Raw genomic sequence first — 24,085 nt, 5'->3', positions numbered from 1 at the left:
AGTGAAGTACAAGTATTTCAAAATACCTCCAAGTACCTACACTGTCCAGTACCACTGGTATAAACGTAAACATGCATCAAAAAAAATACTTTGTGCAAACTAATATTTAAATGTAGACTGGGGAAAAAACTAACATGGATTGGGTGCAATACATTTGAAGAGCGCCCAGATGATCTGGCGCAGCTGTGCGCACTGCCCCCGACGCCAAGTGGCGTGCCAGACAGCGCAGCCGCAGCTGAACAGGCGCAGACAGACATAGCGGCAGCCATGGCAGACGAAAAACCCAAGGTGAGGAGCGAATTTCGTAGGGGTTTTTATTCACAATGTGTATCCACTCAGTGTTTGATAATTGTTGAGATGACAGTGTGAAAAGCCGCCTTGTGCGACCAATTCGTCAACGGGCGCATAATTACAGAGGATGCTAACCGCATAAGCCAGAGCTACCGCGCTAGCAAGCTAGCGGGTGAAGTTAGCATAATACGCTAACATGGCTAACGTGGAAAGAGAGCCGGGTGAAATTAAATATTTCTGGTCTCTTTTTAAACACGCTTCATTCATACCTCTTTTATGCTGCTATTGGTATTAGTAATACACATGCACCGTGAAGCGATATGGTTGTTGTGTGTCCAGGTAACGTTACCAGGTACCGAAGAAAGGTTAGTAGCATTGAGAGACCGTAACGTACAGCAGTAACGGCTCAAAATGGATTGTTGGAGCAAGAACCGTTAATCCATATGAAATACTTAGATCATGTTCATCACTAGCCTTTCCCCTGGTATGTCAGGTCAGAAGGGGTCACTGATATGTGCAAGATATGATTTTCATTCTGGTTAGGCCGTTGGGCAGGATCATAAGTTGTAGGCCATTGTCAGTTGACTAGCGTAATGCTAATGCTAATGCTAACGTTGAAGTTGTAATGTTGCCTCTCCCACGCTCAGTAACCACGCAGATTCTGGGATCTGTGCACACCAGGCATAGTCAGGGAGATGTAACATTGGTAAGAATTCAGTTTACACACATTTCCACGTGTGTGACCCGTGAATAACGGTTGGGTTCATTTATACTTATTGTCTTAAGTCACTGAGGTACATGCTGTACGTGGATCTTAAATTGTGTCTGACCCAGATAGATGGGATTTTGTGGGTGGGGGCACATGCATTACACATGCTGGATGTCGCTTTTGAACAAGCTTCTTATTTATCCTTACATCACATTTTAATATCAGCTTGACTTTCTGCATACTTATTTTGTTTCCTGCAGGAGGGAGTGAAGACAGAGAACAATGAGCACATCAACCTGAAGGTGGCAGGGCAGGATGGCTCAGTGGTGCAGTTCAAGATCAAAAGGCACACTCCGCTCAGCAAACTGATGAAAGCTTATTGTGAACGACAGGTAAGGCTACTACACAGTTGTAATGGAAAAACTTTGTAAGCTTGATAATCTCTCTCTTGTTGCCTCACAAATACTTTTGGTGTTGCAGAGATGAAAATGGGCGTCACCGGAATCTCCCATAACACAAGTTTTCAACATTATAAAAAACTATGTTTGTCTGTCTGTTCACACAGGGGCTGTCAATGAGGCAAATACGATTTCGATTTGATGGTCAGCCCATCAATGAAACAGACACACCCTCGCAGGTAAAGCTACATCCTTTTGTGCAGCGTGTTGAATGAGAGACTGAATACTAAGCTCACAGTATTACTACTTGGGACACTGAGAATAACTCAGATTTTAGGCTTTATTGTCAGTTTTTATATTTGGGAGTATTTTAAGAATAGTTTAAAGGAATCTTAAGTATTTTATGAAAGCACATGGTGAGACAAGAGAAACGTCACAAGTTTAATATTAAAGTTCTTTTAAACTTCTTAAATCTAAACAATGTTGCTTCTAGTTGTAAAATACAGTGGAAATGAAAAAAGTTGGTGCGTTGTTGGCATGTTTTAACAAATGCACTGCTCAGTTAGTTAACAAACTGTATGTATTCCTAAATAAATATAAATGTTAGTACATTATTACTCTATAAAAATTCTATTGAAGTTTTAGGTAGTTGCTCGTTAAGGTTACCTGGCTCACCACTTTTTTTAACAAAGTGTACACTTACCTTGAATTGACTCTGGAAGTTGTGTTAACACAACTTAACTGATACATGATAGTCTGGATTTCTGTATAAATCATCACAGTTAAATTAAAAAGCCAAGCCATTAGACAGCAGTGAAACAGTTGTGGAAAGATGGAGTTAGCTTCATGTACAGCAGCTTAAACGCCTGCGGTGAAGCCTCTCTTTCGCTTCATACTTGAGACTCATGAGGGTAGACGCTCTCTCAAATAAGCTTTCTCCAATATTAACACTGTTACAATAATGACATTGTTTTCAAATAAAGTGCCGATATAACAGTAAGCAGCTGTGCTGTCTATGTAACAAGCAAACAATGGAAAAATTATTTTGCTCGCTTTCGTTTTGGGAGTCTGCTTCTACACTTCTTCTAAGGACTTAACAAAGTCTGTTTACATCACGTCTGAACTATGAAGTCCGCCTCTGTTGTCTGACCTACTTCCCAGGAAGTGATTAGTTTGCAGTAACAAATGGTGGAGAAAACCATGCAGGATGGGGGAACAAACGATTCTAACAAGGGTGACAGTCATTGTGCTTGAGTAAATAAGGCAGTATTACAGTGCATTCAGAAAGTATTCAGACCCCTTTCACTTTGTTCATATTTTGGTATGTTGCAGTCTCATGCTAAAGTCATTTAAATTCATTTTTCCCTTCCTCAATCCGTACCTCACAATAACTACAGGAATTTCAGAAGATTTTGCAAATTCATTTCAAGTCATAAAGGATATATCTGTACTTGGCTCCATTCAGCTTTCCCTTTGACCAGTCGTCCTGATCCTGCCACTGAAAAAAAAAAAAAAAAAAAAAAAAAACTCACAACATGATGCTGCCACCGTCATGCTTCACCATTGAGGTGGTATTGGGCAGGTGATGTGTGGTGCCTGGCTTCCTCCAGATGTGAGGTTTTGAATTGAGGCCACACAATTCAGTCTTGGTTTCAAACTTGTATATTACAGCGTTTAAGTCCTTTAGGTGCTTTTATTTTTTGCAAACTGTAAGTAGGTTTTCATGTGTCTTTCACTGAGGAGAGGCTTCCGCCTGGCCTTCCTGCCATAAAGCCCAGGTCGGCGGAGTGCTTCAGTGATGATTGTCCTTTTGGAAGTTTCTCCTATCTCTGCACAGGATCTTTTGGTCTCAGCCAGAGTGACCATCTGGGTCAGGGCCACCTCTATTACCAATGACCTTCTCCCCCAGTTGCTCAATTTGGCCGGGCGAGCAGGTTTAGGAAGAGTCCTTGTTGTTCCAAACTTATCCTATTTAAGATTTTTGGGGGCGACTGCTCTTTGGAACCTTCAGAGTAGCTAGAAATGTTTTTGTAACCTTCCCTAGATATGTGCCTCAGCACAATCCTGTCTCTGAGCTCTGCAGGCAGTTGCTTTCACCTCATGGCTTGGTTTAGACAGGTGTGTGCCTTTCCAAATCATGGCCAGTCAGTCGAATTTACCACAGGGGGCACTCAACTCCAGTCAAGGTTTGGAAACATCTCCAACATCTCAAAGATGATCAAGAGAAATGGGAGGCGCCTGAGCTAAATTTCAAGTGTCATAACAAAGGGTCTGAATACTTCTTTATGTGATATTTGTTTTTCCTTTTTAAAATATTTTCAGAAATTTCTAAAATTCAGTTTTCACTTTAGCATTATGGAATCTTGGGTGCAGACTGAGGGAGAAAAAAATAATTAAAACAACAGCCTAACCATAGCATTGTTCTCCCTCTGTAGAGGGTTGCATCAGGAAGAGCATCCGGCTTAAAACAATGTGCCAAATTTGAAACGTGCGAATCGTCAGTTTCGGGTTTGATTCGCTGTGGCGACCCCCTGAAGGGGAACAGCTAAAAGTGAAACAACAAGAATAATATAACCTTAGCATGAGGCTGCAACATAACAAAATGTGAATGCATTGTATGTACAGTGGACTGACACAGAGGTAAAAGCGTTGGAATAATGCTCCTGTGTTTTTGTCTCTCACACGACTACTTTACTAACACACTCCCAAATGACATTTGAACTTTGTCTTACAGCTAGAAATGGAGGATGAAGATACAATTGATGTGTTCCAACAGCAAACCGGAGGCTCTTCTCTTTAAAGACTGTTTCCTACAAACATCCCTACCTCCCCTTTTCCTTTCTGAACATGTTTGTTATGCCCAGTCTTCAAATGTTCATGACCAGTGTTGATACCATCCAGTGGAATACTTTTTGAAAATGCTGGAAGACAGCAGCACAGTTGGTGTAGATAGATTTTTATCACGCTGTCATTCATATGTTAACATTTCTGAACTGCGCAGTGTAGACAACTTCTAAGCTGCATTGAGTATAATGTGCCGAAGAACTTAAAAGCTTGTCATGATTTTTTTTTTCTTTCTTTTAGGAAGTTTTGGGAAAAAATTCCTTGATCCTTGTTTTTTTGTTTTTTATACTTGTCATTAAGGTTTTGATTCAGATGGAATTTTGTTGTTATTGTCAAGTAAGCCTGCATTTTAAATTCACTGACATCTGTTATGAAAATGTGTTATTGGAATAAATTGAGTTTGTTTTTTTTTTTTAAACTTCTGTTCTTGTCCTTTGTTTTATGGATGGTTTGGGGTTCCAAACCAGCATATATCATTGGAACGAGCAGGTTAAAAAAAAAATGTAAACAGTGCATGTAGTCTGACCCTGCAACAGTAAACCGTTTAACCAGGGATGTGTAAAACAAATGAGAAAGGTGCTTTACAGATGATTTTCCTTAGGTTTTACTTTAAAATGCATTGCTTCAAAGATCTTAGCAAAAGTTGAGAGACTTGCACTTCAATAATAACACAAATGATGTATGTACAGGACTATTTTTTTAAACCCAGATGGAGTAGCCATGCAAGTCAGCACTCCTTGTTCCTCATTAGACAGTAAACAGGCCTTTCACAGTGTCAGTTCCTGCACCATGGTAGTTACCTTTAAGCAGTGTGTGATTAATGGATTGCAGGTCACCATTGCCCGCTTTACTTAACTATTTGGAGTAACCCAGTTTCCCTTGTATTGCATTATGGTTGTGCTGTCTGTCCTCACTTTAGATGAAAAGGTTCTTTCTGTTAAATCACAGTTTAGGTGTTTGTTAGCTTATTAGCACACACAAGATGAATTTGGCCTCCAGCTGCTTCACTAAACTTCTGTTTTTTCGTACCCCAGAAGTATTAGTTATGTGTAATGTTTTCTTCAACAATATTATACAAATAATAGCTTGTTAATGGACTTCTGGGTTAACATCACATTATGAGACATGTCATGAATTCCCACAAACACTTAAACCAAACACAGGCTTGATTAATGTGCCAGGGTCCAGTTAAAGGAGCTGTGCACTTGTGGGCGATGCTTGGGGGGTATAGATTCGCCTTTCCCACAGAGGGGTCTGTTGCATCCACACTGCTGTGTCACACTTGACAGAAATGAACAGAGAAAAACCGGAAATGAGGCGTTTTCACCTTCAAATTGCACTCCAACAGTGTCAGTTTTGATGATGTACGGAGTCATAAAGAGCAAATACTTAACCGTAAATCGTGTTCTCCTTAAATAAATTATTTAGATATCACTGGGTTTAACTGTGATAAGAACCTCAATAACGCCACAACCTTTATTTGTGAGGTTAACATATGTTATTTTGAAAATTTTACCGGAAGCCAAACTTCTCCTGGTTGAGTAGACACTGGTCCAGCTAGATTGGAAGCAGGTTGATTATCAGGAGCTGCCGGCTACGATAGACAATGATGATGCGGTGAAGCATCTTTGTTACTGCTAACGGGAGTGTAATTCGCGTGTATCCTGCCAGATTAATTTGTATTTCACGACTTCTTGTTCAAAAATGACGACGACCACGACATTTCAAGGGATGGAACCCGGTGCTAAAAGCAGTTCCAGGTAAAAGGCGTAGTTCAGACCGTTCTGGTACCCGTTAGCCACCATGGAGCCAACAAGTCCAGCGTCCTGTGATGTTAATCTCAACACTCCATAGGTTAACGCAAAACGTAAAGACACTTTTTGTTCCGACCCCTGTCTGTAATTGTTACTGAACTGCTTCGAGATGGTTTGAAACTAAGCACGGGACGACGATGCGAGGATAAAGCTCGGTACCACACCTTCACGTTTTTGTCCGGCGGGATGGACCATTGCCATTTTAAACGTTAGCTAGCAGGATAGCACACATGGACCCTGCCTTTTGTAGGGATGCTGCTTAGCTAGCAAGTGCACGCTAGGAGGCTCGGCACCTAGCGATCACTGTGTAGGCCTGTGTATGTTCGCGTGCGTATGTACTGTATTTCCGCATTAGATTTTTGTGTGTATTGTCGGGAAACGGAAAGACTCATCAGATCTGTCATTACAGTAGGGTGGGGTCCATGTGGATTTCAGATCAGTTATAGAGATTATCCTTGAGGTACAACAAGACATCCTCTAGTCAGCCCTTGCATATGGCCTCATTGAGGCGAGGGCCTGTTACAGCTGGCCACACCTGATTATTAACCCGAGCTACATCTGTATTTATCATCACACAGATGCAATGAAAGCAGTCCACTGCTATTCCACTGACATTAAAACAAGAATAATGCACATTTAAAATTGACCATTTCTAAATGAACGAGTGGACTTTAAACGTTTTATAGCAATTGTGGTAAATTCCTTCATATAGCGCGACAGTGTCAGTGTGAGTATTGCAAAATACAGAAATACATTAGACCGGTATATTTACTGCAGTGTGAAAGCCTTATGTGGTGGTACCTTTACAGTTTAGAGAGAAGTACATAATCAGCATGGAAATATAGCAGGTGTATAGCAGTTGCTCGTTGATTCAACACACCCAGTTAAAAGTGCAAATACAGACAGGTGTCTAAGGACAAATATTGCTCAAGGATTACTAACACACCTTATGTTGGTTAATTGTTTTTATCCATTACGTCAGTACATTATTTACAGAACCCAAATAAGGTTTGAATGTAACTCCAGCTCACCAACTCAACTGGAACTCCCCAGCATGCGATTCAGTTGGTACAATTGTAGCCAACATATAAAGTCCCCACAGTGCACACAAGGAATTTAAGGAATGCTTTTGTAATTCATTGGCAATATACTAAACCTTTTTATGTTGACTGGGAACAGTTAGCCTTTTCAGGCCACTTGAATCTGGCTGCTCAGACTCTAGAACCCCTTTGATTAGTTGCAGTCGCACAAGGCAGGACATTTTTAAATGACCCAAAATAAAACCCGTGATTGTTGACCTTTACTGACACAAATGTGGATGAAGAATAATTTTGTATTGATTAATTTTGTACGTTCCTTGTCTGAACCACAGTGTTAAGACAAGTTGTTTTTAAATAAATAATTTCAGAATGGAGAGAAGAAGCTCCAGAAAAATCAGCCAGTACAACCTAGCTTCCAGTAACAATGTTGACCATCTATCTCTCTCTAGGGTTTTGCGCCCTCCTGGTGGTGGCTCCAACATTTCACTTGGTGCAGATGAGGAGAAACCTCCTGTCCGGAAAAACAAGATGGCCTCCAGTGTTTTCGCTGAGCCGGAGGACCCCTATGCTAATCGAAGGAACAACCCACCAGGTACAATCTGCCTCATCTCCAAAAATGTTGCTTTAGTGTGAAAGCTTATTTTCAGGTTCTCATACCCATCTTATTTTGACAGTTTACCACAATATTTATGGATGTTGTAACTTAAAAACTAAACCAGAGCACAAAATTAATGCAAATATTCATGTATAATTGAGCTACCTCAAGTCCTTGTTAGATCAGAGTTCATTATAGAATTGAAAAAAAAAGTATATTCTAAGTATTGTTTGTTTGTGACAGATTCATCATAATTCATTGATAAAACATGAATAAAAATGTCTCTAAATCTAAAACAGCAAAGTGCTATCAAAAGAGGAAATGAAACTTTGAAGGGAAAATTGATGTTAGGTATGCATTTTTCATCTTGTCCAGTGATGCCTAGTTCTCTAGAATTATTTTTCACAGCTCTGCATCATGCACACACAACGATAAAGGCCCTTTAAGATGACAACATTTATTATAAGTGATATCTCTTAAACTTCCTTAGAACCAGTGCTGTATTTCATAGCCTTGCCTTGCAGATGAGGCATTCCGGCATATAGGGCAGGTCGAGTTTTTATGACCAATGAACATAAAATAAAAACAACAGAAAGTTGGCAATTTTCATGGTAGTCTGGGTGTAGCAGTACACCACCCCATCTTGAAATACCTGTAGCTACAATGAATTTAACAAGTATATAAGACTTAGAAAACTTTACTAATTCATAATTTGCCACAAAAGCAGCTGGCAGCTCTCAAACACTGGGTCACTACTGTGAACCTACTGGGCTCAGGGTCTGTAGTGAACAATTTGTGATCTCTGATCATTTGGAGAACTAGTACAACAGGTCAAAACAAGTGAATCCCATCAGTAACATCACCACACCACTAACAGTACCACAGTGCAATGCTGAAATGCTGCTTCTTCATTTATCTAGCAGCTGGGAAAATGAGCTGTTCTTTGAGTGTCCCAGCCACAGTACATTACAGAGTAATGGTTTGCCATCAGGGACAAAGCAAATGCAGCTGTTTAGTATGTGTCATTTGGAGGAATCTCAAAGTCCACTTATTTTGTTGGAACTGAAAACTCCATAGCAGGTGTCAAGCTGGAAGTGTTGTGGAAGCTTTAATAGTATTTCCAGAAACTCATCAAATGAGCGGTGGTCTGTAACACACAAGTACCAATAGTATTACTTTTGCTGGCTTGTCCAAAGTTGATTGACATTATGACAGTGACAGCATGAATTCTGCGTCACCAAGGCAGTAGTTATCAACCAGAAAGCCCCAACTGAAGAAGTAGTCTGTTGTGGTGAGACAAAATAGTTTCCATGTCATTGTTACCTGCATAATAATACCTCTACTGTGTTTGTCGTATGCGTGGAAACTACATGACTGTTACAATAATAAACGTTTTAGAGCAGCCTTCTAAAAGGTATCTGGTTAAAAAAAGAAACTTCAAATAAAAAATATTATGTTATGAATGTTTTTTGAGACAGTCTAATGTATAACAGCCTACATAAATTAAAAAAAAAAAAACTTTTTTTGGGTACTAATTCTATTGTGGTCTTATGAGTCACAAACACAGTAACACCTATGGGGGATCTTTAAAGAATTTCTAAGTAGTCACAGGCTAAATACGTGCTGATGGTTTCACACATTTTCCTCTAACCTTTTGTTCTTCCTTCTTGTACTTCTCAAATTCAGCAAAAGACATTATTTTGCACCCTGATTTAATACTGTCGAGTCTCATTTCCCAGTTCCTCCTTTTACTTCTCCCATTTGTTTAAAGAAATAAACTTTTAGTCCAGACAATATTCTTGATTCTCGATTAAAAGGAGTCAGACTGGCCGTCGTCTTTGAAAAGGCTCAACTTTTTAAAATTTTCAACAACTATTTCTCTCATAGTCACTGAGTGCTCAACTGTCACAGAGAGATGCAGTGGTTGGCTGTGTTATGCTCCGTCATATGTACTACAACATCTACAACTGGAACCTAAATGTAATGAAATAAGATGTTCTGTATTTTCCTGTAAAAAGTAGTGGAGTATAATTTAGAAACTACGAGATGGAAATACTGATATAAAGCAGAACATAGAAAGTAACTTTAAGAACACACAACTAACACTTCACTGCTTATTTACTTTCTACCTCTGTGCTTCTTTTCCATTCACTTCACCGTTGGCTTTTACGACAAAGTTCTTGCACACCAGAAGGTCTTATTGAAAAGCGTGAAGGATTAATAACTCACACTGTTTATCATTTGTGCTCACTCAGACCTTCACTGGGTAAGAAATATACAGACACTGATATCACTGGTGCCGAATTTAAATATAGCCCATGCAAGTACCACCGCTTAGAAGGTGTGAGCTACAAATGTCAAAAAGAAAAAACACATATCATCTGATACACTGATTCACTATACAGAGATGAAACGCATACATATACATATATATATATATATATATATATATATATATATATATATATATAGAGAGAGAGAGAGAGAGAGAGAGAGAGAGAGAGAGAGAGAGAGAGAGAGAGAGAGAGAGAGAGAGAGAGAGAGAGAGAGTGTGTGTGTGAGTGTGTGTGTGTGTCTCTCAAGGGATAAACTAAGTCAGTGAATCTTACATTTGTTATGCAAAGTCATTTAATGTGAAAGTGAAACATCCAAAATCTAAAAAGTCCCACAATGGGAATCTATCAGGAAATGTGTGAGACGAGACACAAACAAAAGACCAGAATAATATGGGACATGAGGTCAGGAAGTGGTGTCATTAAACTCAGGAAAAGTCCACACACTATAAACGCTCTGAGGCAATGTTCTTGCATCTGATGGAGTGTGCCTCATGTTTACTTTGTGCCTGAAGATTGGAGCCAGGGATAACAACTGTATTTCCTTTGATTATCTGAAGCCAAAAACAAAGAGATGTTTTCAGAATTTTTTGCTACTGTATTAAAAATTTAAAACTGAAATCTCTCATTTACAAAAGTATTCAAGTCCAACCAGTTTATTGTTTGCTGTATTTGCATTTTATCTGTCTGAGCCATTATGTCCCCTTGTTCCTCCAGGAGGGAAGCCCACAGGGGTGCTGTGTGGGGAGCCGTCAGCCCCTCTGAGGAGAGGAGGGAACCACACCACCAACCACTCTTCAGACATCCCCGTCACAGTAAGATCATGCTTTAGATCATGAGTTGTGGAAGGAAGCGAAGTGAAACCTGAGGTCAGATGTACATGTAGGGAAGAAACTAAGGCTGTAATAATTTGATGCATTTTTTTCCCTCTTCGTCTTTCTAGAATGTCTCACAGATAGCTTGTGTATCATTAAAGAAAGGAACAAGAATTTACCAAATGACTTAAATCGCATCATCCAGTTTTTTTCACCAAGACTGATGACTATACAGACTTTTCATTTTTCCTGTTAATGTGTTTGAAATGCTGACTCCCCCTTTTCTACTCATGTTTTTTAGGAAGGAGAAAATCCTCTACGTGATCGTGGTAAGCCCCTGTGTTTTTCTGCTCGCATCTCCCAGCTTTACAGTACATGGACAGCCTGCTGTACCTCCCTGTAGTTTACCTGCTGGCAGATTTATGCACAGTAGTTTTTAACATAACATGTACAACACATTGTACTTGGAGTACAGCCGCTTCTCCTCCACGTCGAGAGGGGCCAGTTGAGGTGGCTCGGGCATCTATTGAAGATGCCCCCTGGACGCCTCCCTAGGGAGGTGTTCCGGGCATGTCTCACCGGGAGGAGGCCCCGGGGAAGACCTAGGACACGCTGGAGGGACTATGTCTCTCGGCTGGCCTGGGAACACCTCGGGGTTCCCCGGAAGAGCTGGAAGAAGTGTCCAGGGAGAGGGAAGTCTGGGCGTCCCTGCTTAGACTGCTGGCCTCGGATAAGCGGATGAAGATGATGATGATGATGATGGTGTACAACACCTGCTGTTAATAGAAAAGAGAGAGAGAGAAAGACAAAAAAAAAAGGATTAGATAAGGAGAGCACCCCCACCCCACAGACCCTGAAACAGTGATCCAATATTACAAAGAACACATTAGTGATACGTCATAACATCACTCTGTAACAATCATCATACATTTACATTTAAATGTACATGTGCACATGCAGTGTATGTTCCCATATACACAAACATGCATGAATACATATAGGCATAAATTTACTGTACATACTCACATTTTCTTCACTTTAGAAACTGTATCAGTAAATAAGTGCTTTGCCATCCAATGTTAAACCAAACTGGTGGAACCAAAATCAACAAAAATCCAGATTGATGTGTTTCTGCACAAGCTAAATTACCCCATCGAATACTAACACTATATTTTCTTAGATAGATTATTCTTCTCAGAGTTTGTAGTAGCTTTTAAAATGGTGGGTAGACAAAAACATACTTCTCATTTTCACCCACTTTGCAGTCTGTAGCTAGGTAAGCAGTTAAGCTCATATCAGATCCATGAGTTGATTGAAAACAACAAAAGTCTGCAGCTGACTTTTTATGTTTCTGTTTTATAATGAGAATTTTGCAAAAGGGTCTTAAAAATGCATTTGACGGCAACATACAGTACATGAAACTGAGCTGAAAGACTGAGGGTAAAATGCCATGTCCCAAGTAAGAAGTTATCACTAGTTGATGATATATGTACAAGACATTGAAATAAAGAAATTATGTAGTTTTTGTATTGCAATGTACAACTAGTTAGTCCTAGTATTAGAAGTATTTAAGTAAGTACAAAAGATCAGAGTGTTATTTCATTCATAATTCTTATTGGCTGCTTAGCTTATGTATTAGTATTTTCAAATAGTTCTCAACTGGTTCCGTTTTCATATTACAAGAGGAAGGAACATTTTTGTTGTGTTTGGCAAATGTGCTGTTTGGTTTAATGGTTAATTCACAACTGATACCAGCGATACCAGCAAGGCTGAAAGAATGTGGAAAAACAGATTCCTGTAAATCTGTGTGATCGTTTAACGAGAACCAGGCAGGAGAAAATGAAACATTTTTGCTATTAGTAGATGATAAGGCTAAGGCTGCTGAAAAACAAAAGATACTGACTCTTCAACATTATTTACATAGTTTGTTTTGAGTCCCCTCGGGGCAGTGTCATGACAGTTGTTTGGTTGAACCTGGTAAGATTTCAAGCAGTGAGACATATTTTCATGACAGGGCTGGACTTGCCCCAAGGTGGATTCCAAATTCCAAATTGTCATTCATGACAAAATTATATATATATTATACAGTCCCCTTGCTCAAATATTCATCATGTCGCTTTTCCCCCTTCCTGTGTTCAGAAAACAGTGCAGCTGAGCCTGAAGCAGTTCCGGAGCAACAGGAGGAGGCCCCTCCAGCCGAGGAGCCCGCTGCAGGAGTACCGTCCGGCCGCAGGAATCCACCTGGGGGCAAGTCCAGCCTCATCCTGGGTTGAATCCCAGCCCACTGCCCCTCTTTACCTCCACTCATCTCTGAACCCATCTTTTTTTTTTTTTTCTTTTCAAACAAGGATCCCCAGCCCATTTGTCTGTACCACAGGAATCCTGATGTCCCACAGACACCAGTCTCCTCCACATCCCCAAGTGCATTGTTTTGATACCTCTTTTTTGGAAACCGTTTTGTACTGTTTTTATTGTTTGTTTATTTCGACAGAAGCACTTTATGTATTTCTATGTATATGGTTCAAAGTCTGCCTTTGTCCGTGTAATGCATTAGACCTGTCAGAAAGGGCAGAAGGATCACATTTCTCTTTTCAACCACTGGTAAGTCCCTGCTAATTTGCCTACTCACTGTAGGTGATTATACAAGCTGTTTCTAGAACACAAGCAAAGAAAAAAGCTTTCACTTTTGCAGTGTGTTCAGTTTGACCCATTGTGCATGCACATCTGGTCTGTAATGTATGAATGTGAGAAGAAACATAACTGTGAAGATTTTTTTAAATAATTCCACCTGTTTCTTAGTTGTTTTTTTTTGTGTGGAATAATTGTTGTGTTGTTGTTGCATGAAGTTGGAATATTTCTACTGATTATTAGTATTATCCAAATAGGAACCAAATAGGAGCCACATAAATTACTGTCATTGTGATCTGAAGGATGCAAACACTTGTCTTCAGATGAGTACTGTATGTCCCATGTCAGGTAACAGAATTGGAATAAGCCTTTTTTATATTGTAGTCACTAACCTTGGAATATTGTAACCCCAGTGCCGACTTTGAGTGACCCGTGTTTTTATAGGTAAAATTTACTGTAAAATCAAGTGTGCCTGTTTGTGTGTTAGGCTACAACATCAAACAAGGTTGGGTTTTCCCTTATGTGTTCTACCAGTATCTCTGAGATCTCCAGTTACTCCATTGCAAGTTAATGGAATGTTGTTGGTCCTGACACTTAAGTGTTTCTGGTAAACCCATCCTAGATTTGACAAGTGACCTTATGACAGCTCAGCCTTTTTTTTCCGCTCTGTTTTATCCTCTTACACCTTTGTTAAAGACTCTTCTCACTGGAAATATGATAGTCTTTTTGTAGATTTCACATCACATCATTCACACCAAAATTCAGACTCCTTCCTGCTTCTGTCTTGTCGAGTCACCTGTGTGACTGCTGTTTCAGCCAGCTATCATGCAAGGAAATCATACATTTCATACGTTACATACATTGTTATGATGCAAGACACGTCTGTTTGCATCCTATACCAACTCCTGTTGCTTGATGTAAGTCACTGCAGAAATTCGAATTCAAGAAATGGCACAAGTGGAAATGAACAATTAAAAATCAGTCTTGACCATGTGCTGTATTTGTTGTGTGTAGTATCTTTCTGGCTGAATGGTCATACTTTGAGCTGCAGCGATTAGTCAGTTAATGAATGAATAAATCAACAGAAAATTAACTGGTGACTATTTTGATTATGATTAATTTTTTTTGGTCTTTTTTTTTTAGACAAAAATGCCAACGAATTTGACAGTTCCAACTGTCTTGTTGTATCTTGTTAGCACAAGATAGGACAGTCTGTTCAGAACAGTGACTGAAACTTGTCCACACATCTCTCCCAGTGATTGCAGGACAGGAAACAATATTCTACAGGCCAATGCAAACAAGAGGAAAGAGACTACAGCAAGCAAATCTATTGTTTATATGGACACCAGGCTACTTGTGTAAAGGCAGACTTGAAAACTAGGAGTACGGGATGGCAGTAGTATGCCTCCGCGCGGTTGGGTGCCGGTTCGTAGCAGATGTAGAGGTAGAGGTTATGGGTGTTTTGTAATGGCAATGCTTGGGAAGGTTAGTGTTGGGTGTTCACAAGCAAAACTTACACAAGATCACAGTGGCCTTGACCGTTGACCTCTGACCTCAATACATATTGACTCCATCTTTGACAAGCAGTGATAATATGTGCAAAGTTTAAAGAACATCACTCAAAGTATTGTAGAGATTGTACACATTCTGAAGCACAAAATTTGCATTAAAGTCACAGCGACCTTGACCTTTGACCTCAAACCTTTAAAATCTACTCACTTCATCATTGAGTGACAGTGAACATTTGTGCAAACTTTAAAGAACATCCTTCAAAGTATGCTTCAGATATAACATTTGCCTGCATAAAATTAAATGAGCACAGTCAACATTTGTGCAAAGTTTGTCAGAGAGACCTCAAAGCGTTCTTGAGATATCGCGCGTAGAAGAATCGGGCGGACAGACAGAGACAGACAGACAACCCGAAAACATAATGCCTCCGGCTTTGGCTATCGCGGAGGCATAGTAAAATGTGTCCGCATCCGTGACTGAAAGTGAAAGTGTTTAACCGTTGAACCCTGTGCACAGTGTAGTGTGGCACAGTCTGTTACGGTCTCCCCAGAGAGAAGCGTCTGCCGCCTGTAGAAGAGGAGCGTGTACGGTGAGTTTGACTTCACGTTGTTGTTGTTGTTGTTGTTGTTGGCGTTTTGCGACGTACGTTGTTAACGCCAGGTTAGCAACGAGGCAACTACGGTTGTATGTATTGTACGTAGGTTCTTAATGTAATGAATTTTGCCCTGTTTGTTTCAGTAATACTTTTTTCGTATGTTGTATTTTTTTATGGGACAGAAAGGGACTGTGGGAAAGCAGGCTATGACTTGTCTGCCTGTTCTTTTTTGCAGTCATCCATCGCTCGACTTCATGGTTCTGGTCATGTTTGCTTTTGTGCATACAAACGTCTAAAACCAACAACAAAAATCATTCTTTATTTTAGACAGATTGTTGCACGGTGTGTGCACGATATCGCCTGATACGCACAGATCAGGTTATACATGTGTGAGGAGTTTTGAGACTCTTTTCACGGACTCCAGCTCAACACAGGTCCACTGGGGCAACGACTGAGTCTGTCATCTTTCAAATGAGTCAGGCACAAGTACCACCTGAAGCCCTGGGGCACAACATTTTTAACTGCAATTAAGATAGACATTTGTGCCAGTCACATGCGTCGTGTCCAAAAATTGTTTTTACAAAAAAAAATGCCACCCTCAAAACACCAGATAACATATTTAATCTTAACTTTTATTTTGCTGATTGCACCAAATATGTATTTACATCACAGTGGTTAATCTGTGGATTAATATGAGGAGAAATCAAATTAAAAACATGCCCAGAACAAGGTGAAAGCTGGATTTTCATTCTGCTCAGAAATGTCAGTTCATCTGGAAAAATTACAATTGCAACATTAATGTTGGTTTCTTTATAGGAAAAGTTTCAATTAAAAAGCTGTCACTGTACAAACAGAGGAAAGATGCTTCACCATAAATTTCACCAGCATCTAATGCATAATAATACATTTGTCCAAATCCCACCCTATATCTAAGTATGCTCTGTGAAGTGTGGGGTACTTGTGGCCACAAAAATATTAAAAATAACTTGGCTGCCCTTTGCGCCCTGCACTTTACTTCACAACAGCAACATAAATCCCTTTGAGCTAAAACATGTATGTGTTCATTACATTTCAGCTGATCCCCACATAAAATGGTTTATTTCAGGTAAAAGAACATGGCCTTGCTTGGTGTCCTCTTTATTTTCTCAGTCATCTGTATCAGTACAGGAAATGCAGGTAGGTTCTACCATAATTTGAAAATTTCAAGTGTGAAATGCTGCTTGCCACTGATGTAATCTGTCATCCCATTAACAAAATGTCTTCTACAGGTTTTGTAGTTGTGCAATGCAGCTCTGAAAATGTGGGACAGTATGGCCAGCAATCACTGCTGGAGTGTGTTGTCAGAGCCACACAAGATGCAACTGACACACAAATTCGAGTGGTCACTTGGAAGAAGGAGGGAGATGAGAACCCCTTACTGCTTTTTCACAAGGGGCAAACTACACCTCTGTCAGGTTATAAGTTTGCGGAGCCATCCTGGGACAACAAGAACATGAACGTGTCTCTGCTCGTCACCAACACTGTGGTGAAAAGCGCTGGAATTTATACGTGCATGGTGGCGACAAACAGCGGTGATGACGAGAGCAACATCAGACTTAAAGTCACAGGTGAGAGCCTCTACCCATGGCTAACCATTTCAAACATTTATACCACTATTTGCCACAGAGAGATGATCATTTTCAGACAAGAAGATACCATCAGAACTAATCCCTACATACTTAACTGAGTAAAGTTGTTTCTGTTTCTGTGAATATTTATGTGTAGTTAAACACAGAAAATTGGTTTGCTGGACTTAACTGTGAATGAGGATTGTTGAGAGATTTGGTGCTTTCCAGGCCAAGTATGTTGATGGCACATCCAGAGGTTCATCCCATTGTAAAGCAGTTTGTTATGTATCATGTTGTACTTCATCATGCTTGACAAATGTCATGGTCAACAAATGATGTGATACCTTACTGGTCTGATTTGATAGATGTCATTGAGCGATGTTCAGCCTAATGGTCATGAATGCTTTCCATCTTCTTTCTGCAGCCAAATACAGTGTACCAGTTATACACTCCAGGCCTGAGAAAATTACTCGAACGGCCAATGGTACCCTGATTTGTGATGCTGATGGTGGCTACCCACAAGGTGAAATCCACTGGTTTGTTGATGACAAGACAGACTGGGCAAAAGGCTCTAAAATGGAGGTGACAGAGACAGAAAATGGTCTGTTTAACCTCACTAGTGAGCTGCCTTTGCTGCAAGGATCCAATTTCTCCAAGTATACCTGCGTAGTGTTCAATGCCAGTGGGGGCGAAGAAAATGAGTTCATATATGAAGTACAAGACCTATCAAAAGGTAAATGTTGTTGATCACCACACTTGATAACTTTTTAAGGCCCTTTGGCTCAATCCAGCTGCACACAATAAAATGTCGTAGCTCAAGCATCAATTGAAATGAAGCAAGCAACGCAGATGTTACATAAACAGACCTTTGTTTAGGATGGCTCAACTAAGAGGAACCTGAACCACAAGGTTCTTTGTCAGTGCTCTGGGTGTCCACACAGGGCAGAGTTTTCAAACAGAAACCAAGATTTTTCTGCAAATTTTCTTCCTCCACAGTACGTTTTTATTTTTTCAGTAACTACAGACAGCCATTGGTTGTGCTGTACTTGTTTTGATAACAAAGCAGTTTGCTGAACAAAAACAGTTTGCAGCATGTCTCTAAATCTCGCCCTACATCTTCGTGCTTGTCTGGTTTTTCCTACCTACCTACTTAGAAACTAACTAACTCATCATATTTGAGTTGTTATTTAAGTTTTCACAGCCACATACAGGTGTAGTTTACACAAAAGATGTAGACTACAAACTTTATATGTTCACTCAGAGCTAATGTCCAAACTGTGCAGACCTCTGGGGCAAAAGAGAAAGTGAATGTAGATTGTTAAAGTATTACACTGGGAAATCCCCACCGGTACATATATATGTCATTTAAACAAGCACTTACATCTTTACTCTCTTTGGTTGTGACATGAGGTATTAAATCTCTATTCTTCAATTTATTCATGGCGAGAAGTGATTTCTGGGCCTCCAGCCTCCAAAATAGTTCCTCCTGTGGTGATCATCGGGTCGCTGATCGTAGGATTGCCGTTGGCGCTTCTGATTTGTAGAAGGCGAAATCAACGTGAGTACCTACACGAGCCCTCATTTGGCTTTGTTTCAAAAAACGACCAGTTAATTTCTTTTTGAGTAATGACATAACAAATATGAAAAAGTGCAATTAAAATTTACAGTTATTGCTGGTTTAATGTAGGTGTTCCTGGGTGAAAAATACTGATCCCCTGACGGGTAGCACTGAGCTCTTGATCCAGTGAAAGACAAACCTGACAAACACAATACAAGGACAAACACAACCACATTGTTTAGCTGCAAATTTCCTGGTTAAAAAAATGGCTCAAGTGTTCAAGGACATTCTTAATGGGTAGTGAGCACTGTCAAATGTTGTGTAATATTTAATCACTGAAATCTGTAAACAATAAAGTGCTGAAAGGAAATAACCTGAAAATAGGTGAGGGTTGAAACCAAAATGGCTGGAGGTGAAAAACCTGAAGAACACCATGTCATCCAGGATGGGTAAAGCACAGGCTTAGCTACAGGAATCTTCATCAGTCTAAAACAGCACAGTAAATTCAGTTTACATTACTGAACAGTGTTCTCCAAAATGTCTGACAAAGATTGTTGAAGTGAGTACAGGTACATATGTACACTGAGTGTACAGTCACTGTCATTCTATTTTCTATTCTGTTCTATTTTCTTGACAGAGGCACGGAGGCACTCCACAGCACCCCTCATGCGTACGTCTATCTTTAGACATACTGTTGCCTCTGTTTTTGTTCTTTTCTAACACTGCATGAAGGGCTCACTTTCGGTGTGTCTACAAATATATAAAGGTTCTGTCTCTGGATTTTTCATCTATTTCATCTACTCACAGGACACATACGAGTCCTGTGAGTAGCCTCTTGGACTACATTGAACTTTGTTCATGAATTTGGTTGGAGCTGGGATTCCTCTGACTTTAACAGTGTCTTTAACAGTGTCCGGGGAAGTAAAAGTGATATGTACTACAGTAGACACTGTTTTTGTTTTTTGAACTTTCATATGGTGATGGTATCACAGCCATCCATTGTAACCCCACAGTAAAATATTTATTTTTTCCAGGTGACCATCAAGAGGTTGCTCAAGAGGAAGCAGATCATGATAAAGGTATGTCTAAATTACAATATCTTGACTCACTGTGTCTAACTGGTAAAACTTTAATGCAGTTTTTTTATTGATGTACCTGCACCCTCTATAAGATTTAATTCAGCCATTGACAAATCCTTTTGCAGACAATCCTCCACTTCTTTACTAACATTTGATTTCTTACAAAAGAAAGAAATTGTTCTCATTTTCACCCACTTTGCAGTCTGCAGCTTGGCAACCAGTTAAGCTCATATCAGATCCATGAGTTGATTGAAAAGTCTCCGTCTGACTTTTTAATGTTCTTGAGGGAAACCATACAACTGGCCGTGCGAGATGGATCAACTGACCGCATGTTTCTTGCCCCATCAAGCTCATTGTAACGATGTTGTCATGATCGTACATAGTGAATGTTACCATGACATTTGTCTCTTTGTGAAAGTCCAGAACATTTATTGGATATTGTCTTTGCACCTCCCGTGTGAAAGTTTATCTGTCTGAGCCATTATGTCTCTTTGTTCCTCCAGGTGGGAAGCCCACAGGGGCGCTGTGTGGGGAACCATCAGTACCCCTGAGGAGAGGAGGGAACCACACCACCAACCACTCTTCAGACACCCCTGTCACAGTAAGATCATGTTTCAGATCATGAGTTGTGCAAAGAAGTGAAGTGAAACCTGAGGTCAGACGTACATGTAGAGAAGAAACTAAGGTCGAATAATTTGCATTTTTTTCCCTCTTCATTTTCCTAGAATGTCTCACAGAGATAGCTTGTGTATCATTAAAGAAAGGAACAAGAATTTACCAAATGACTTAAACTGCATCTTCTAGTATGTTTTTTTTTCATCAAGACTGATAACTATACAGACTTTTCCTTTTTCCTGTTAATGCAGTTGAAATGCTGACTCCCCCTTTTCTACTCATGTTTTTTAGGAAGATCCTCTACGTGATCGTGGTAAGCACCTGTGTTTTTCTGCTCACATCTCCCAGCTTTACAGTGCATGGACAGCCTGCTGTACCTCCCTGTAGTTTACCTGCTGGCAGATTTATGCACAGTAGTTTTTAACATAATGTGTACAACACCTGCTGTTAATAGAGAAAGAAACTGTATCAGTAAATAAGTGCTTTGCCATCCAATGTTAAACCAAACTGGTGGAACCAAAATCAACAAAAATCCAGATTGATGTGTTTCTGCACAAGCTAAATTACTCCATCGAATACTAACACTATCTTTTCTTAGACTGATTATTTACCTCTCAGATAAATAATCTAATCTAATAGATCCATGAGTTGATTGAAAACAGTCTCCAGCTGACTTTTTATGTTTCTGTTTTATAATGAGAATTTTGCAAAAGGGTCTTAAAAATGCATTTGACGGCAACATACAGTACATGAAACTGAGCTGAAAGACTGAGGGTAAAATGGCATGTCCCAAGTAAGAAGTCATCACCAGTTGATGATACATGTACATAAAAAAAATTATATTGTTTTTGTATTGCAATGTACAGCTAGTTAGTCCTGGTATTAGAAGTATTTAAGTAAGTACAAAAGAGTGTTATTTCATTCATAATTCTTATTGGCTGCTTAGCTTATGTATTTGTTAGTATTTTCAAATAGTTCTCAACTGGTTCCGTTTTCATATTACAAGAGGAAGGAACATTTTTGTTGTGTTTGGCAAATGTGCTGTTTGGTTTAATGGTTAACTCAGTCATTGCTGATACCAGCGATACCAGCAGGGCTGAAAGGATGTGGAAAAACAGATTCCTGTAAATCTGTGTGATCGTTTAAAGAGAACCAGGCAGGAGAAAATGAAACATTTTTGCTATTAGTAGATGATAAGGCTAAGGCTGCTGAAAAACAAAAAATGCTGACTCTTCAACATTATTTACATAGTTTCAGATCCGGACCAATAGGAGGATGACCCTCCAGCCAAGGAGCCCGCTGCAAGAGTACCGTCTGGCCGCAGGGATCCACCCACAAACGCAACTGTGAAGATTGTGTTTGCTCCAGGAGCACTTTCACCAGAGAAGAGCTTTAAAATCAAAACTACAACCCTTGTGGATTTATATACTCTGTACATAAATATACTGTGCTCACACACCCTTTGAAAGTAAGATTTTAATCAATATCTCAATGAGCACGAGAACAATTTCCAAAATTTTGACAAGACTGAGTTTTATAGAACATTTGTTTAACTCATACCATGCAAGTAAGGTTAATAATATAACTTAGATTACAAAATCTTCAGTTTTACTACAATTAGTTGATGCAAAAATGAATACACCCCCACAACAAAAAGTACTACATCTAGTATTTTGTATGACCTCAATTATTTTTAAGGGCAGCACCAAGTCTTCTAGGCATGGAATGAACAAGTTGGCGACATATTGCAACATCTATCTGGATGCTGGATGGAGAGTGGTGCTCAGCTTGTCTCTTCAGAATTCCCCACAGGTGTTCGACTGAGCTCAGATCAGGAGACATACTTGGCCACTGAATCACTTTCACCCTGTTCTTCTTCAGAAACGCAACAGTGGCCTTAGATGTGTGTTTTGGATCATTCTCATGTTGGAAAAGTGCACGACAACCAAGGGCACGGAGTGATGGTAGCATCTTCTGTTTCAATATAGAGCAGTACATCTGTGAATTCATGATACCATCAATGAAATGCAGCTCCCCAACACCAGTAGCACTGATGCAGCCCCACATAAGGACACTGCCACCACCATGTTTCACTGTAGGCCCCATGTATTTTTCTTTGTACTCCTCACCTTTGTGATGCCATACAGTTTTGAAGCCATCAGTTCCAAAAACATTTATCGTGGTCTCATCGCTCCAGAGTATGGAGTCCCATGAGTCTTCGTCACCAGGGACCCTGGTAAATTCTAGGCAGGCTTTTTTGTGTGTGGGTTTTAGGAGAGGCTTCCTTCGTGGACGACACCCATGCATGCCATTCCTCTGCAGTGTATGCCGTATTGTGTCACAGGAAACAGTCACCACAGTTAGGCTTTCTACTACTTTAGCTAACTGCAATGAACTTGCATGGCGATTTTCTTCAACCCTTCTCATCAGTAGACATTCCTGTTGAGATGTTAACTTCCATGGACGGCCTGGACGTCTCTGTGAGATGGTTCCAGTTCCAGTTTTGTATCACTTTTGCTGCAGTATTCTGACTGATAAAGCTTTGCTGATCTTCTTGTAATATATAGTCTCCTATAGAAAATGTTGATTCTGAAGGGAATCAAAAGGTTTTCTGACAAATCTGTTGGGGTGTACTCATTCATGCTGAACACTGTATATACATTGCATATTCCACCACATTGTAAATATGTTGATATGTTCTTGTTCTGTTTATATTTCTGTTTATTATTTACTGCATACACCACCAATGCTGCAGCAAATTCCTTGCATGTAAAAACATACTTGGCAATAAAACCAGATTCTGGTTCTGATTTTGAGTGACGTGTGTTTTTATAGGTAAAATTTACTGTAAAATCAAGTGTGCCTGTTTGTGTGTTAGGCTACAACATCAAACAAGGTTGGGTTTTCCCTTAATCCTTCCCATCCTAGATTTGACAAGTGACCTTATGACAACTCAGCCTTTTGTTTTTTTGATTTCACATCACATCATTCACACCAAAATTCAGCCAGCTATCATGCAAGAAAATCATACATTTCATATGTTACATACATTGTTATGATGCAAGACACATCTGTTTGCATCCTATACCAACTCTTGTTGCTTGATGTAAGTCACTGCAAAAATTTGGAAATGAACAATTAAAAATCAGTCTTGACCATGTGCTGTATTTGTTGTGTGTAGTATCTTTCTGGCTGAATGGTTATACTTTGAGCTGCAGTGATTAGTCAGTTAATGAATGAATAAATCAACAGAAAATTAACTGGTGACTATTTTGATTATGATTCATTGTTCCAACTTCTGCAGTATAAGGATTTTAGGGATGAGGGTTTTTCTTTGTCGCACATGAGGGGAAACTGATCCTGGGGTTTTTAATTGCTGATCCGACATTTGAAGATGTCGCCTCGGGTTCTGGGATTCTTTCTTTCTTTCTTTCTTTCTTTTTTTTTTTTACATTTTATAAACAATGTTGTTCAACAAGGAATTAATCATAAGTTGCAGCCACTGCCGTAGAACTGTCCCACTGCAAACGACTTAAAATTTGGAAAATACCGACAAAGCCTCTTGTTAGCACAAGATAAGACAGTCTGTTCAGAACAGTGACTGTGAAACTTGTATCCCCACATCTTTCCCAGTGATTGCAGGTCAGGAAACAAT

General features: G+C 39.7%; 3 protein-coding genes across 6 annotated transcripts; all 3 read left to right on the top strand.

The window, feature by feature from the left end:
* Positions 1–198: 198 nt before the first annotated feature.
* sumo2a (small ubiquitin like modifier 2a) lies at positions 199–4,657 on the top strand. The gene is made up of 4 exons (XM_041037119.1): positions 199–288; positions 1,261–1,392; positions 1,566–1,637; positions 4,133–4,657. Exons 1-4 carry the CDS (start codon positions 268–270, stop codon positions 4,196–4,198), a joined length of 291 nt encoding a protein of 96 aa, XP_040893053.1. The 5' UTR covers positions 199–267; the 3' UTR covers positions 4,199–4,657.
* A 1,113-nt stretch (positions 4,658–5,770) lies between these two features.
* jpt1a (Jupiter microtubule associated homolog 1a) lies at positions 5,771–23,516 on the top strand. Of its 2 annotated transcripts, XR_005893979.1 has the most exons (6): positions 5,771–6,002; positions 7,546–7,688; positions 10,742–10,839; positions 11,141–11,168; positions 12,979–13,911; positions 23,266–23,516. XR_005893979.1 is itself a non-coding variant. In XM_041036649.1 (5 exons), exons 1-5 carry the CDS (start codon positions 5,947–5,949, stop codon positions 13,110–13,112), a joined length of 459 nt encoding a protein of 152 aa, XP_040892583.1. In that variant the 5' UTR covers positions 5,771–5,946; the 3' UTR covers positions 13,113–14,460. The 2 variants fall into 2 exon arrangements, 1 of the variants encoding a protein (XP_040892583.1); XM_041036649.1 differs by lacking the exon at positions 23,266–23,516 and having other exon boundaries at positions 12,979–14,460.
* LOC121180939 (CD276 antigen homolog) lies at positions 15,435–23,240 on the top strand. 3 transcript variants are annotated; one of them, XM_041036643.1, is made up of 10 exons: positions 15,435–15,565; positions 16,677–16,747; positions 16,840–17,178; positions 17,603–17,911; positions 18,629–18,736; positions 19,374–19,406; positions 19,771–19,815; positions 20,319–20,416; positions 20,722–20,743; positions 21,682–23,240. In XM_041036643.1, the coding sequence occupies exons 2-10, from the start codon at positions 16,687–16,689 to the stop codon at positions 21,699–21,701; spliced, it is 1,035 nt and encodes a 344-aa protein (XP_040892577.1). In that variant the 5' UTR covers positions 15,435–15,565; positions 16,677–16,686; the 3' UTR covers positions 21,702–23,240. The 3 variants fall into 3 exon arrangements, with proteins under 3 accessions (XP_040892577.1, XP_040892579.1, XP_040892578.1); XM_041036644.1 differs by having other exon boundaries at positions 15,510–15,565; positions 16,647–16,747; XM_041036645.1 differs by lacking the exon at positions 19,374–19,406.
* Positions 23,517–24,085: the final 569 nt, after the last annotated feature.

This window comes from Toxotes jaculatrix, chromosome 4 (assembly GCF_017976425.1).
Source record: "Toxotes jaculatrix isolate fToxJac2 chromosome 4, fToxJac2.pri, whole genome shotgun sequence".
NCBI lineage: Eukaryota > Metazoa > Chordata > Actinopteri > Toxotidae > Toxotes > Toxotes jaculatrix.
This window is presented reverse-complemented; position numbering and strand designations above follow the sequence as displayed.